The 16,053-nt window shown below is 37.5% G+C and overlaps 1 protein-coding gene across 2 annotated transcripts in view; it reads right to left on the bottom strand.

Moving 5' to 3' along the window:
* Window positions 1-800: 800 nt before the first annotated feature.
* Window positions 801-16,053, bottom strand: part of NEDD4 (NEDD4 E3 ubiquitin protein ligase) — a 54,200-nt gene continuing 38,947 nt past the window's right edge. For both annotated transcript variants that reach the window (XM_064157564.1, XM_064157563.1), the window contains 17 exons: window positions 15,328-15,447; window positions 14,710-14,919; window positions 13,799-13,876; window positions 13,508-13,562; window positions 13,359-13,417; window positions 12,368-12,433; window positions 10,844-11,073; window positions 10,139-10,260; window positions 9,976-10,046; window positions 8,459-8,554; window positions 7,383-7,456; window positions 7,180-7,240; window positions 6,534-6,593; window positions 6,335-6,442; window positions 5,660-5,756; window positions 2,710-2,782; window positions 801-2,628 (listed from right to left, as the gene is read on the bottom strand). In XM_064157564.1, coding sequence (XP_064013634.1) covers window positions 2,526-2,628; window positions 2,710-2,782; window positions 5,660-5,756; window positions 6,335-6,442; window positions 6,534-6,593; window positions 7,180-7,240; window positions 7,383-7,456; window positions 8,459-8,554; window positions 9,976-10,046; window positions 10,139-10,260; window positions 10,844-11,073; window positions 12,368-12,433; window positions 13,359-13,417; window positions 13,508-13,562; window positions 13,799-13,876; window positions 14,710-14,919; window positions 15,328-15,447 — 1,683 coding nt within the window. In that variant the 3' untranslated portion in view covers window positions 801-2,525. The remainder of the gene's footprint in view (window positions 2,629-2,709; window positions 2,783-5,659; window positions 5,757-6,334; window positions 6,443-6,533; window positions 6,594-7,179; window positions 7,241-7,382; window positions 7,457-8,458; window positions 8,555-9,975; window positions 10,047-10,138; window positions 10,261-10,843; window positions 11,074-12,367; window positions 12,434-13,358; window positions 13,418-13,507; window positions 13,563-13,798; window positions 13,877-14,709; window positions 14,920-15,327; window positions 15,448-16,053) is intronic.

Below are 16,053 nucleotides of genomic sequence, written 5' to 3'. Positions count from 1 at the left end.
CATCTTGTAAATTCATACTCAGGAGTGGAGAAGCAGCCTTTCTTCTGATGTCAGAAGTCACAGGCTTCCAGCTTTACCCATCTTGGGAATCTCCATTTACCACCTGCTCAAGCATGGCCCTCCCTCCCAAGCAGCCCCCTTCTTATACTTGCTCAGTGATTTGGTCTTTTGCCTCCAAAAGGTCACTGCAATAAACCTCTTGCTATCACACTCCCCCATGCTACAAGTCTGCTCACTTATCCTGTAGTTCACAGAGCAACTTGGTGCCTTGCCTACGGCAGAGCTCCTGCAGACAAGGCTACCTCTATCCCAGATTTGGGCAAAGGGACCAGGTACTCTGTGGCACAACAACTGGCAGCAGCATCCTTCTCCAAGTGATTCACCCAGCTGGCACTTGGGACCAAGTCCTGTGGGGCACATCTCCACCACTGCTGGGCAGTCCATGCTGCCTGGAGCAAGGTTTAGGGCCCCTTCCACACCCCTACCACACACTGTTGAGGCCTCACCTGCCAACTGTGAAGTGTGTCCCTACAGCAGAAGACAAGGAGGCAGTCAGCTGGCATTTCTGTGGGGTCTCTCCACCTTCGCCTGTCTGCAGCGTGGCATTTCTAGGCTGGCTGTACAATGAGGGTCACAGCAACCTAGTGCTTGTATAAAAACCTGGTGTTAGTTTTGCAAGGACTACATGGGAGCAGACAGTACTGCAACTGCTGCCCCAGTCTACCTAGAAGTACTAAAATTACTGAATTCTTGCTGTGTCAGGAGCGCTGATTTGAGCTTCAAAGAACCGAGTCACAACATATTTAGAATAAACTTTTATTTACTGCTTTCAGGATCCTTATTTTATACTTCAAAGTTTGCAAGAAAACCTGCTATATTAAAATCTATACAGATTTACTAATATATCATTCTGGTTTTACAAAACTGCATATAGATTTGGGAAATCTGTATAAGTTACCTTTATTTACACGTAATATTTTCAGTCCTAATGACCTAGTCAGAGAATAAAACAAAGTGGGATTTTAAATATCCCTTAAGACCCATTACATTTGTTACATAATTTACATATCTGTGTAGAGAGAGGTGCTACACTTCCTTGCATATTTATAAAGATTGTGACTGAACAGCTATTTGCTGGCCAAAAGTTAGGTACTGTCATTTCCTTAGATCATCTTTGTAACAAAATGTTAAAATCAGAGCAAGTCAGGTATATAAACCAATTTTTTCTTTTAGAACCAACTTTGTTAATAATTTTAACCAGCACTTGCTCCAAAAAAAAGTGTTAAAATTAATACAAAAAATACCCACATTTACAAAATAAATCCAACTAGAATTTATAGGACAAGGTGATCTACAATAAATTGCACGTTGTTGGTTATAACTTTGGTTATATTGTATTAACAAATTTGGTTTCTAGACTAACAGTGGAGGAAAAAAAATAATAGAAAACTGTAGCTATAGAAACTAGCATAACCTGTAAACATATTACAGAACCAAATTCTGCACCTGGTGACATGTGCACAACCTCCACACAGTTCAGAAGTTTGCACAGAACAGACTGCTGAATTTGGCCCAGAAAACCCTGTAAACATGTTATTTATTGTTACGTAGTGCAATACCGCAAGAATGGATAATAAAGGCCTCTAACTACCAGTAACTAATACTGACTGATATCCAGACAAATTTCACTTGGAGATTCGTTTGTTGCAAAAGGCTGAATTGAAACTGTTACCCATTGTTGATCTACGAATTTATCCAATGAAACAATGGCAGTATACAAATTCAGACAAGAAATGGATGCAATTTCTCATTACAACTCAGAATTATGCTGTTTGTCCGCTTCATGCAAAAATCCTGGGGTTTTTTTAACACTGTTTTAACAAAAGCAAGTCAGAAACAAATCTAACAAATAAAATGTGTCTGCAAGCTGATGCTCTACAAAATGATGGCTGATGAAGCAAAGAAACCAAACCCAACAAACAACCACTTTTCCATGTTTCACTCGATATGCTGAATTACAAGGTGCTTCGGGCATGTTGGCAGCAAACAGCCTGAAGCAGCACAGATGATGATGTTGCACTATGCGGAAGTTTATTGGCTTCGGTTTTGGTTTTGCTTTGTTAAAAACAGTTTAACAATTTCACTTTTCCCTCTTAAAGCAGCAAGTCAAATTTATACCCTCTGCAAAGCTTTCTTTGCAGTTTTACTCCAGAACAGTCTGTCAAATACTGTAGAAGAAGCAACTGTTTAAAAAAATCACAACATTTTAGCTTGTTACTTACTTGGCACTGGCCCGTCCAATGTGTTTCTGCTGTAGCTGTTAGCAAGGTACACAAACCGGGGGAAACAGCAAGCTACATTTTCTGGAGTGAGTGAATTTTTAATCCTTGTTTTACAACTGATACTCTGACGATTCAATAGCCATCTCACTAAAAAACAATGGTAGTCCCTGGAAAATTCAAATTTGTTTGTAAACCCTTGAAATGAAATTGCAGCACTGGACCGTTACGATTTACGTCTGTATCTTAATCAACCCCATCAAAACCCTGAGTATTTTCAATCGCTAGAAGAAGTTTATCCCACAAATCTTCAAACGACTCGTATGGAGGCAAATCCAAGCGATTAAAGCTGAAAAAGAGATGAAGACTCTTAAGTAATTTATCACTCCCTACTAATGAACATTGTAGTTTACCTGAACTAAGTACTCACCAGGTATGAGCTCTTGGCAGTTTTTCAGGGGTACCCCACTGCTCAACTGTAAACAACTGTGGTCCATTTGAACCTGGATGAGAGAATACATAATTTTCACCCCATTGTGAGATTCTTTTATAATTAGAAATTAAAATTATTAAATACTTTGTAATTTTGTAATCAAATTCTGACAGTAGTAGAAGCTACCAGAATACTAATAGTCACAAACACAAATTCACCTAGAGCAAGAAATGCTCAATGGTACATCTTAATCCAAGAGACTTTCATAACCTTAAGTGAAGAAGTCTCAAGACTCTTGCCAAGTGGATGCAAAGGGCATTTTGTAACAATTTCCTCAAGCTGTTCAAAGCATCTGTGCATGTCTGGTGCAAACTGTCTAGTTTAAAAAGTAATTTGAAAAGATGTTAAAATCAACAATGACTATGTTGTTAAAGAACAAGAGATGATCTCTGATGGTGGGTGTCCTCACTATTCTGCTAAGAGACCATCGGCAGTTAAGAGAATTGCATTCCAAGGCAGATGGCTACCCAACTATGAGCAGCTTCTGAAATGGAAGATGTGAAACGTTATTCAGATTAAAGATGAGCAGCAGTAATGAGAATAGGATGATCTCTGAATATAACTGAGGTGTGAGTGCTGTGCAGAGTACACGTAGACCTATGAAATTAATTTAGTTGCCTTTTTTTCCCCATGACTCCTCCAAAATGTTGGTTTTTTGTTTTGTTTTTCTTTTCCACTACACAAGTTAAAATTGTCAAGTCAAAAAGATTTAATGTGTGGTTTCATGGCACCATCAGAAAACCTAAATATTAACAAGGAAATCGAACTGTATTATAATAACACATAATAATGCCTGCTGAAGCAGATTTAGGAGGTGTCAGCCAACTTATACAGAGAAAAAAAAGTCACCACAGAAAAAACCCAACAAAAATACCAAGATCATTAATCTCAATCATGAAAAAAAGAGAATACTTCACAACTACTAACACACAAAATGTCAGTGAATGCACAGAAATTGCACTTCATACAAGTCTAGTAAATTAACTAGACAGATGAGAATAAGCACTGAGTATTTCATCCTAAATTATTATCAGGGAGACAGATATGCTGGTAGTTGTGGGAACACTATCAGCTCTTCCTCTTTAGTGTCTTCTTTCATTACATGTTTCTTCAGTGCAGAAGGTTGGTGAGAAAAGGTAACTATTAGTAATGCCTGAAATAAGAATGAAGCAGAGAAGCAGCCCTGTCACTGATGATACATCTACCACATGAAAAGAAGATAAAGCTGCCTTCTAACAGCTAGGTAAGAATAAGTCTGCATTTTAGTTATCTAACTAATTAACTAGAGCCTGACAAAGCAGAGTGAGGCAAAGACAAGAAACATAAAAGAAGCCACGCCTGTTCAGTGTCCTAGCTCTCAAACTTGGCTGGATTTGCTCCCAGACACTGAGAACTCTTTTTATGAGCAGAAATGCCTCTCCAAGCCACCAGAGGGAGCTCTCCTGGTTAGAGAAGCTAGCTCCAAGACTACAGCACCCGGGCGGGAGGGGAAGCCCACAGGGGCAGCCCAGCAGCAGCAGAAATCGATGAAACCAACGGGCAGCATGGAAGAATCTACAATTCTTCAAACAGAAGCAGGTACTGGAAATGTGACTGTGATTAGGGTTTAGTGAGGATGGCATGCTGGCCACAGAAAAGCAGAAATAACTGTAAGGAAAAGAAACAAAGCATTGCACAAAATTAATTTTTCATTAATGAGTGAGAAGAACTACAGAAAAGGACTTGGCCAGAAAACTGCCCAAGGAGCTTCTAACCCTTGAACAAAAGGCATGCTTATCTTCCATACATAATTCCTTAGTTCCATAGCCAGCATTTTTTTTAAGACTAATAAAAAACTCAAGGTAGAATTCTGATTTCTTTCCACTGCAATTAGCACGTGCTTCAAACTCCAACAGCACCAAGGTTCAGGTAAACAGTAGACACATGGCTCCAGTCTGAGGGCCCTGCCCTTCCCATTGGAACCCCTAAGTCATTGACTGACAGAACAGAAAAATAAACCCAGCATTTACAATGAAAGTGAAGAGAGAAATGGGGAGAGATGGCAGGTGGTGTTTGTTCACAATTATAGTGTTCTATAAAACAAATTACTGTCTTGTTCACAAAGAAGGAAATGTTTATTCACATATGCATGTTAGGCTATTCTATCAGTTGCACAGGACCTCAAGCACTTTAGCCTTATTAAAGCTATCTAGCAGAAAACATAATAGCTGACAGCAGATGGAAACAGACTTCCCATAAGCAAAACACCTCCTCACCCTTTGTGGGTTTTTCTATCTGCTTGCCCACAGTCTCTCCACAGTGGGTTCTCTGGCTTGGGTATTGAAATCTGTTGTCTGCTGCCACTTCCTTGTCTAAGTCTCTGCACTATAGGCTCACTGCTTTTCTTCTGGCATTATGTTTAACCTGTGTCATTTCAGCAGTCCTCTTTAGGGTGTATATCCTTACAAACAATTGTACCTGTACACTGGTGGTTTTGAGCAGATAAAATCAGCCAAGGAACTTAGGAGAATCTAAAGTTAACTGCTGATGCCAGCAATGCTTTTGTATTAGATCTTAGATAATACAGAATTTTCTTCAAGCTCTATCATGTGTTGCACAGGGATTTTTGCAGCTCTTTAGAACTTTAAAAACCCACATTAATTTGAGAAGTCCTATACATTCAAACACTTCCACAACCAGAACTGAAATATTTATAGACCATGGAAAATGTGTGATCTACATGACTGTTCTTTAACTTACCTTCTTGTAGCTGTCACTATATATTAATTTTGCTTTAAAAAAACATTGAAAAATAATGGGCCTGGCCTATGTTTGAAGTAAAATATCATCACAGTATCAACAGCATATTCTCTGTTACTTAATTGTGAATGTAATCATATGTACTCACCATATAGCTCAGCAAACCCATTCATAGGTACACGTGATGTGCCAGTAACAAACTGAAGCAATCTTATTCTCTTTTCAGAGTCCATCATTATGACTGCCTGTGTATGATAATTATTACAATTAAAGACTTATATTTGCAGTTTTAAGCTAGTAGATTTATGCAACAGTTTCTACCTCTAAATCGTTATCCTTTGTATATATATACATACACACACACAAATTTGTTTTGTGACAGTCTGCTTCCCTGTGTATGGCTAAAAGCTATGAAGTCAACACATTTTTTTTTAATGGCACTGTAACAAGAGTATGGTCATTGGCTTAGCAGGCTGTTAAAATACTTCCCTTGAAGATCTGGCCCCTACTTTCTTTGAAGTTTTCTGATGTTATGAACTAGCAGCCAAATTCCTGTAATTTATTAAACAGAAAAGTTTAACACCTCCTCAGCGTAACCATGCCAAAAGGACTAACAGAAATATTTTCAACCCCAGTCAGACATGGAGTATTTACATTCCTACCATGTGTCTCATCTTAGTTTTCTTACTATCTGCGGAGTTTCAATGGTAAAACATTTATCTACCTACTGATGAACCACACAAACAGGCACAGCTGAAAGGCAGCAGCTTCTCAGCAGGTTGTAAGTAAAAAAAAAGATAAAATATTTAGAAGACCATAATACCTTCCAGAACCACTGTATTACTTGATGGTTTATGTTGTAGCCATTTTTGTACTTTGTATGTAGTTTCCAATCAGCCACATCCACATCTCCCAGTCCACACATTAACAACTACATAGGAAATACAAACACAAACCACCAAAGTTTAAGTTCATAATATTAAGATTCAACACAATTTTTTTCTTTACCCTGATGCACTTACCTCTAGTTCATTTTCATCAAAAATTTTAATGAGATCCTGTGGTATTAGTTCAAAAAAGCCCTAAAAAGATGAAAGAGATGATTTTTAAAAAGTCAGGTCAGCATGATTTAAGTATTTTCATTCACACAAAACAGTATTTACACGCTTTAGGAAATGGATAGATCAAATACAAATACATGAAATACAGATGTTTGGACATCAGCAGGCCCCAGTTTGGTTACAGTTCTTTTAATTCAGATTTCTCATACCTTCATTGTGCAGTAGTGAAAGGTGAATATCTAAGTCTGAATGTTATATATGTCAAACAGTTTATACGAATAAGGACAAACCAGCTAGTTAAAACTAACAGAATTAATTTTCAGTGCTGTAATGTTAATTTAGTAGCATGCAATACACATAAAGCTGTCAATGAGGACTGAGAAATGAGCAATTTTTTCCAATATGAATTAAACACCTACGTGTGAATATACAAAAATAACTGTAAGTCTGAAGCGATTCAAATATGACACTACAGACAGTATCACAAAGGCAGTATGCCTGTTGTATAGTTATAACAACATTATTTAAAGGTCTTCAGCACATCTAAAAAAAGCTTAAGATTGGATGCAAGGAATTTTTAGAAGTTCTTTTGTAATTCAAACTATACCTCTTTAAAGGCTGCCATTTGTTTCTGTACTCTGCTCACAAATCTCCACTGAATTACAAGGCTGAAAAAAACCAAAACCATTCAGAATAAAAGCAATTTATATACAAAGCAACAACTTCCTTTTGTTAATACCACTACATACAGCCTCTATTACTAGAGGGGCAATTCGGTGAGATACATTGCATGTAGTGACCTCTACTTACTGAATGTAGTCTCTCTTGTTCTTGTTGGTGACAACTATTTCTGACCCACCACTCTTCAGTTCATGTTGATGGGTCTAAGAGTGATAAAGAGAATAGCTTTTAAATGAGATAAGCATATAATAGAATTCATACCTTAATACTGTGTAATTTAGTTAACTTTTGGAGATTGCAGAATTTGAGAACTATGAGACAAAAAAATCAGTTTCACAGGTCACCTGAATAAATGGGATTTGGTTGATTGCTTTTTAGAAAGAAAAAAAAAAAGCCAAACCAAAACAACCCAACTAGTCATGGATGTCAGATAGCAGTGGGGCAGCCTCCTTGTTTCCTGACCTGCCACAGTAGGTTACTTGAGTTTCTATGTGAAGTCCATGTTACTGAGAACTTTCAAACAGCACATTACACAATCCAATATTTTTTTCAAAATCAAGGAAAAATACCTACAGAACAGTTTCAGCAATGGTCCCAGTAAATAAGTGAGCTGGTATGCAGATCTGTTACATCATGATTTGTAGACTAGAACGTCAGTAGACATATACCCCATTTTAGTTCATTACAGGTAGGCATTTTCACACTTGTACTCAGAATCACTTTAGCCACACAAGATTAGAAAGGCTATTATCCTACTTAGGTCTATTTGGCACCTTTAATTTGGAATTTTTACTCAAGACCTGTGATGTTTCTACATGACTTATCTTGGAAAGGTTTCCACACAACAGACTTGCTTATTCCATTTCCAAAACAGCTCATCCTTTCCAGCCAATCATACAAAAGAACTGATTATCTTAGTTACATTCACAGCAACAGACACGTTTCAATGCAAGTAATACTTAAGAAAAAAAAAAAGCAGAAGCTGTTTTTTAATGCTCTGCTTATTTCCAAGTCTTTTATCACATCACAGCCAGGCTAACAGAGCACTGCATAAGCACATGCCAGCTAAAAGAAAATGAGTGAATAAGCCAACATGACTGAATGAAGGGCTTTTCTTAATACAACACAGATAACATCAGCTAATTTCACAGGTCACATGTTTTCTTTGGCATTTTGTCTATTCTACTCCACATCAACACACTAACCTGGCCAAAAAGTTCTTCATCAACTATAAATCTGAGGTCCAGCTCCGTTGGATCATTTTCCAGAATCCATTTCAGAGAATTGTAATATTCACTATCCTAAGAGACAAAATTACAAAATAGGTAATGCAAAATACAGTAGTCATCTTCTAATCCATAAGAGGCTCAGTGACAGCCCAATGAATGCTGCTACCTAGCATAAGCCTGTATTGGATATCGAGACTCTGCAATTGCACTAACTTTTAAAGATATTTGAAACCTGAAGACTCAGCAATCTTAGGGCCAAAAACACCTTATGTAGAAAAATGATGTCAACACAGCATTATCTGAAGCAATGTATTTTGGACTCTCTTCTGTGTATCATCCTGTATTTACCTTCCCTTTATTATTGTGGCATTGCAAGAAAGAGCGTTAGGAAGTTAAAATTGAAGCCAAATGTATCCTGGGCTGCGCTAAGAAGTCTAGCCAGCAGGCTGAGGGAGGCGATTCTGCCCTCTGCTCTCGTAAGACCTCATGTTCAGCTCTGGGCTCCCCAACCTAAGAGACATGGACCTGCTGCAGCACATCCAGAAGAGGGCCACAAAGGGCATCAAGGTGCTGGACACCTCCCCTGTAAGGGCAGGCTGAGAGTTAAGAGTTTTTCAGCCCGGAAAAGAGAAGGCTCCAGAGAGACTTACAGAAGCCTTCCAGGACTTGAAAGCAACCTACAGGAAAGACAGGGAGGAATTATGATTGTAGACTCACTGTTAGTGAGTGTGGTGACAGGATGAGAGGTAAAAGTCCTCAAGTGAAAAGCTTCAATATTAGGAAGAAATTCTTTATTGTGAGGGTGCTGACACACTGAACAGGATTCCCAGAGATCACATGAATGCCCTATCTGCAGAAGTGTTCAAAGCCAAGTTGAATGGGGCTTTGTGCAACCCTATATAGTGGAAGGTGTCCCTGCTTACAGCAGGGGAGTTACAATTAGGGTTAGGAGTCACCATTACATAACATTTGATGCCTCTTTTGACCCAAGCCATTTTATGATAGTATTGTCCTGAAAAAAAAGACTGAATAAAAAAAATCATACTGCCTACAACGGCTCTAGATAGGAACAATTATCAGGGAAACCAACAAGAAAATCTGCAAGTAACTGTTAGCATGATGGAGCCCTCTATTTCATGGCGATGGCTGCACAATTTGCTTGCCCACAGGAAGTGCTGAATGAATTCCTCCTCCTGTTTTGATTGCACACACAGCTTTGGCTTGTACCTCTCAGACTGCTTGTCTCAAACCACAAATTTTCTGACTTCCACCCTTTCAATTCTCTCCCCCAGACCATCGGGGGAAGTGAGGGAGCAGCAGTGTGGATCTGAGCTGCCAGACAGGGTTAAACCATGACACAGACTTATACCTAAAAAGACATAGTCTGAAATTTCTTTGAATCATGCACTTTCAAACCTTCATGATGTCATTAAATATATATAAAATAATATGAGCACAAAATCCTAACACACATGATAAAGCAAACTACATACCACAGACTCCATATCATGAAGTGTTATTGGTTTCTGAAGCATCATCTTGTAAAAAGGACGAATAAAAAAGGCTTTAAAAGAGAAAAAATACATTGAACTGTATGTAACTTAATATTTGGAATATGCACAATATTAATCTAAATATCATAAAGTGAATACTAACCATCCAAAAGTTTGCCATGGTAAACAGCCATTCCAGCTACACGACCAATAAACTTGAAGTAGGAGAGATGATCTTCATTGCAAAGTCCAGAGTTTGGATTGATCTGTAGAGTGTAGTTATCTCTGAAGTTGAGACGGCAAGAGAAGAGAAAGAGCAAACAAAATGTTGTGCTATTGAAACAGTTCCACATTGGAAGATCTGAAAGACATCACTGCTTAAATCAGGTATTCCTCTTCACAAAGTTAAAAAAAAAATCATATTTGTGTTAGTAAATCCCTAATCTGATAGTAAACAACACTGGAAAGAAGATTCTATTAGCATAGCAGGAATAAGGGTTTTGAAATGTCGAAAACTACCTTTTTATGTTCAGAGATATACCAAAGAGAAGGTATTAACTACTATAAATTTTAAGTAGTTAGAATAACGTTCTCCATATCATTTGTTAAAGACTGCCTCTTCTTTAAGCAGCAGATGGCTGCAAGCATAGGCTTGTCTATGCAAAGATGACATGGCTTATGTTAGACTGCTGAAAAAAGACTAATACAGGTACTGTCTCCACATTATTGTGCTGTCAAAGAACAAGGTGTAGATGACTGCAGTATTAACCCCACTGTTTGGGGTGGGTAGCAGGTGAGAAATTCTATTTTTAAAGGAGGTATGAGAAATACAATTGAACTGCTTTCCTTTCAGATATGTACTACTTACGTAGCTGAATATTCGAACAATCCATAATAAGGATTAAACATTTCTTTAGAGAGAAGGAAGAACCATTCTCTGGCCACTCCTCCATAGTCTAGACCTTTTTCACCATCAAATTCAATCCACAGTCTTGCTTTAAGGAAATCTGCCCTCTTCACAGCTACAATTCTTCTGTAAGAATCTTCAAGGATTGCTGTGCGATGGATTTTCATTTCAAATCTATTTGGAATATCACTCTTTAAAAAAAAAAAAATCAACATATTTTAGTCTTGCAGAGTACAGAAATCCTGTAAACAGATAAAGAATGGCACACAAACCCACTTTAAAAATAATTTGGAAATATAACACAATATGATGGACAAGAGGCTTGATTTACATACAATTCAACTAGTATGGAGTTTCTGATACTCAGCTTCGTTTCATATCAAGAACACCTTTAAAATATGTTCTTATTAGTAATAGCATGTGTTCAGTTGTCCTTCGTGAAGCTAGGCATGGAAACTTTTTTAACACTGAAAATTCAACAGATTATAAGCTTTAATAAAAAAAAAAATTACCTGAGTTATTTCATCTAGTTTAGTATTCCAACTATAAAGCTAAGTGTCTCATTCTCCTACTGAAAACATGCATGACAAACAAGTACTAGTACAGTATTAAAATAAATAAATAAGCAACATTAAATAGGAAGTCAGAGGAGCAAATCACAGGATTTGTATAATCCACAATACAGGAAAATGCTAAAAACCAAATCAAGAAGCTCATATTTGCTTCTGACCTTTCAGAGTAAGCCCCTAATAAGCCAGAAATAGAAATGCTGAATCGTTAAATCACTCTTTTCTTGATTTCATTTATTTTCAGACAGTTTACTTCAGCAATTTCTTCAGAAAGGCTAAAGATAGACTTGGTAAGTAAAAAGTGAAGCATAGGTCTAAACTCAAAGGTTATTACTATACTTCTAAAATATCTCCCAAGTATCCTAAATCGGATTGCAGTTGTGCAAAGATTCACTGTTATCTGGATATCCAGATGCTATTTGCAGTCTTTTTTTGCTATGCATTGTATCTGTCACTGAGACTTCACACTAGAATTTGCACATGAGAGGCATAAACATCAGGTTTTTATTTATTAGTCACCTATCTTGATCAAGATGACAGTATAGAGTTCTACCTGGACAGTTTAAAATCCGTTCTGAGAACTATTTTCACATTGTGAGTTCCACACTGAGGCTGGATTGGTGATTTCCAAATTTTTGTGCTGCCAGGCTACTTCCAAGGTTCACCTTTTAGAACTTCTACTTCATTTAGATTTTAATCTTATCACTGCATGAAGTCACAAATCCTACTGTTATATTAAATGCTGATTGTTACCAAGTTGGTACTTAACAAATGTATTTGTGATCAGACAATAAATCCACCTTCCCAAAGCAGGTTAAAGTCTAATTTCCTTCCATTGTAACCTAAAGCTTTTGTGTTTTTTTTTTCAGGAGTGTAAGTTTCTTTACCTTCTGCTGGATTCCTACTGATTACTAACCTGTTTCTTCAACTTCTTTCTGAAGAACTCATATTTTCGCTTATAGTCCCTGGAATAAGGCACAGCCTTTAAAAAAGGAAAAAAAAGGGGAGGGGGAGGGGGGAAACGTGGTTGAGAAACTCTAACAATTAATATTAACTTATGAACTAGTCTGTAATTGTGATAAAGACAATGCATTAAGTTCTCAAAACCAGCAATTTACTTTTCACAAAGTATCAGTGGAGACTTGCAGTTTATAAATATACAGATGGTTCACTACATCTGGAATGAAAAGTACTTCTTTGTTCAGATCCTTTGCTCTGATCAGGTCCACAGAATTTATCCTGTTTTTCACTGTTAGCTGATGTGACTAAGATCACTGACTGGTGCAGGTCAAAGTGACCAAAATGCCTTTGGTGGCTTACATAACGCATAGTCTTTCCTTGCTGTATCATAAGAGACCTGGCTACAAATACCTCTATTTTCCATGGACAGAGAAGGTTGTTTACACATGTGGGCTATTAATAAATACAGATATCAGCTGAACACTAGCACCCATCTATAATTATAATGTGCACCGTCTTTGCAATTAGTCCTGGTAATTTCACACTTCAGATTAAGTATCAAGGCCAGATAATTATTTTTCATTTGGAAAGTAACTTCAGTCCTTTTAAATACATTGTCTTTTTTTCCTCCCTTTTCAAATTTACTTTATGAATTGAGCTAGTTTTATTTTGGACACTGGCAGGGCTGGACGAGTTTTTTAACCACTTCAAATCCCCTCCCTGGCCAGTCTATAAGGAAGCTTTCTTACTCCTCTGGGAACTGATGATTTTTGCTGACATTTAAAAGACAGTTTCCTTAGGAAGCTTCCTGATCAGGCTTTAAAAAGAAAGAAAAAAATGCCTTGGTTTTATCTTCTACCCTGAGTATCTGATAAATGGCAACATTTTGGATTCTACTCATAATACTCTAGGAAAAAAATATGTAAAGTTACATAAGGAAAGCTTACTGGTCCAGTTATTGCCACATTCTGCAGTCGAGGATCTTCCCACTGTGTTTTCTTTGTATCTGAAAGACATTTCTTTATTAGTTCTGTTAATTTAGACAGTGTTCAGAAATAAAATGACGAGTGGAAGGAGAATACTACATTGTACATACTGTGGTTTATGAAGAATATTCTTCCATCTGTGTGGGTTCTCTCTTCCCACCCTGGCTGTAAGGAGGAGATACTTGTATTATAAATTTCTGACCACACAGTTTGAACAGAAATCAACATGATCTGCAGCTGAGGGCATTCCCCCCTCCATATATTCTCAGCACTAGAATTCAAAATATTTTCTGAATGCAAAAAATGCAAGCTGTACTTTTCTCACGTGCAAGTTTCAATAGTATTAGTTTAAGAATTTTAGTTGTTGCTTCTACAGAACAAGTATAAAATGGTTTACTTACTGGTAATGGGCCTGGATCTGTTGGATCTAGTGAAGTCTTTCTCCTTGGATGAGCGGAAACTTTCAGTCTTGGATCTTCCTTTGAAAACATTACAAGCAGAATGTTAAAATTCTTTTCTTTTGCCTTTCATTTGCCCCTCTGTATTAATGACTGTGTAAACAACACGCTCACTACCAACTAGGTAACTGCTGCATAATGTTCAACCAGGTAGTTCCACGCATTTTCTGGCACACTTTGTGCTTTTTTGTGTTGATGATTAGTTTTTGTTGTTGGTTTGTTTGGGTTTTTTAGGGGAATAGAAGGAAAGTATTTCTGTTTAATCCTAAAGAAATGAATGTTCACTTTGAATTAATCTAATGTGTTTCAGTTTCTCATTCACCTGACAGTAATACTGACCCAGTCTTTAAAAGCTTAAGTCCATGTGCTAGCACTGCCTAGTGGTGTACAGTGCCACTCTGTGGAGCTGTAGCTGTACAGCTGCCTCATCTATATTGTGGCTGCACCTGGCCTGCTTAAGAACTCACATAAATTTGCACTGTGTACTCCCCATGTGATAAATGTAAGGCAACAAAACTGATTTCTGTTACCAGCACACACAAGCTACTGCAGTTTTATAGTCATTGACAGACATGTCATTTAGAAGATGTAAAGCATCTGCAAACCAGATTCCTGTATACATCAGTATTTTCCTCCTTCCAAACATCAGTACAGTTCATCTCATTCATAATCATGGAATCACAGAACGATAGGGAAGGAACCTCTGAACTTTGCATTCTTATTGCATATGCTCTTTAGCAGACACGACACAGGTGTCTTGGCACTGAAACAATTTATAGAAGCTTGCTGAAAGCAGTGAAGCTTTGACTTGAGAGGAACCAGAATTTCAGCCCATGAGAGCAGTTTTCCATTACCCATGTTGTAGTTTTGGTATTGTGGTCAATAAAGAATGGTCTCCCATTGGGTGCATGTCGGACTTCCCAGCCTTTAGGGAGAAATCCTTGCTCCACTTCAGGCTGCTGCTGAGAAGGCTGCTGCTGCGATGGATCACTTGATGTTGCTTGTGGTTGTCTTCCTACAGAAATACTTTGTGCAGCCGACAACTGACCTGTTTCTGTAGCAATCTATTGTACATTACAAAAAAAAAAGACCGACAGAAATTTTTCTATTAATCCAGGTTTTGGACTCGTGAAAGCAGTTGCATAAAGCAAGAGCAAGACAACACATAGGTTTATTTAGTCTAATATCAGCAACACTGACTAACAATCACCAAGGTTAAGAGATGTCTTTCAAGCTTGTCAATCAACTGTTACGCTCTAGAAACATTTCTTAGTCCATTACTAGTAGAGTGAACTGTCATAAATATTGTTCCTAACTCTGGCTGCATTCTCTGAGATTTGTTATGTAGTGCTTCACAAGTTTATACCTCACTATTCTATTTCAGTGGGCTGTCTAAACTTTACTTCTGTTATGTGAGATTCTTAAAAGGTTAAGCAAATAAAAACATTACTACATTAGAAGACAGACAGTACCTGTACAACTGGCTTTATCCAGGTAGTGGTTCTAGAATTGTGATCTATATAATACGACCTCCCTTTTTCATCTTGTCGCTCTTCCCAGCCTGGGGGTAATCCCGATGAAGTAGGCAACAACTAAACATTAGTAGTAACAGAAGAAAAATGGTTAAGGAGACAATGAAACTGACTGTGAAAAAGACTTTGCTCTGTCAAATTAAAACCCACAAAACTGCAATCCCAAAAGTTCATGACTTTCACCAACTAGATAAAACAGAAGAGCAACAGCTAATTCAAGCTCCTTGTCTAAAAAGATTCAAGTATACTTGGTTTAGGCATGTCTGACCAAGTCAAATACTTCTGGCTATAAGCTCATAGTCTGCTGTGTTGCCATGAAAACATAATGCAAGGATGGTTGTACAGCTCTTAATTATGAAGCAAACAGTTGGGAAAAAAAAGCCCTCAAAAATTCCTATCTTCATGGGAAGATTACTTCATTCTGTGGGCTCTATCTGTGCATTATGCTAACATTAAACCAAACCCACATAGTTGGAACATGAAAGGTTTATAACTGAACTCCAATCTTGTTAGACTCATAATTGTAATTTTATAAGGAGAGCTGTCAGAAGCAGAAGATCAAATATAATTTTAAACATCAGCATATAATACATAGTTTTGGGGTTTATTGGAAAAAAAGGGTTTACACAAGGAAAATCCTTCAGGTACTCTGCCACACAAGACTGT

This window comes from Pogoniulus pusillus, chromosome 17 (assembly GCF_015220805.1).
Source record: "Pogoniulus pusillus isolate bPogPus1 chromosome 17, bPogPus1.pri, whole genome shotgun sequence".
Taxonomy (NCBI): domain Eukaryota; kingdom Metazoa; phylum Chordata; class Aves; order Piciformes; family Lybiidae; genus Pogoniulus; species Pogoniulus pusillus.
This window is presented reverse-complemented; position numbering and strand designations above follow the sequence as displayed.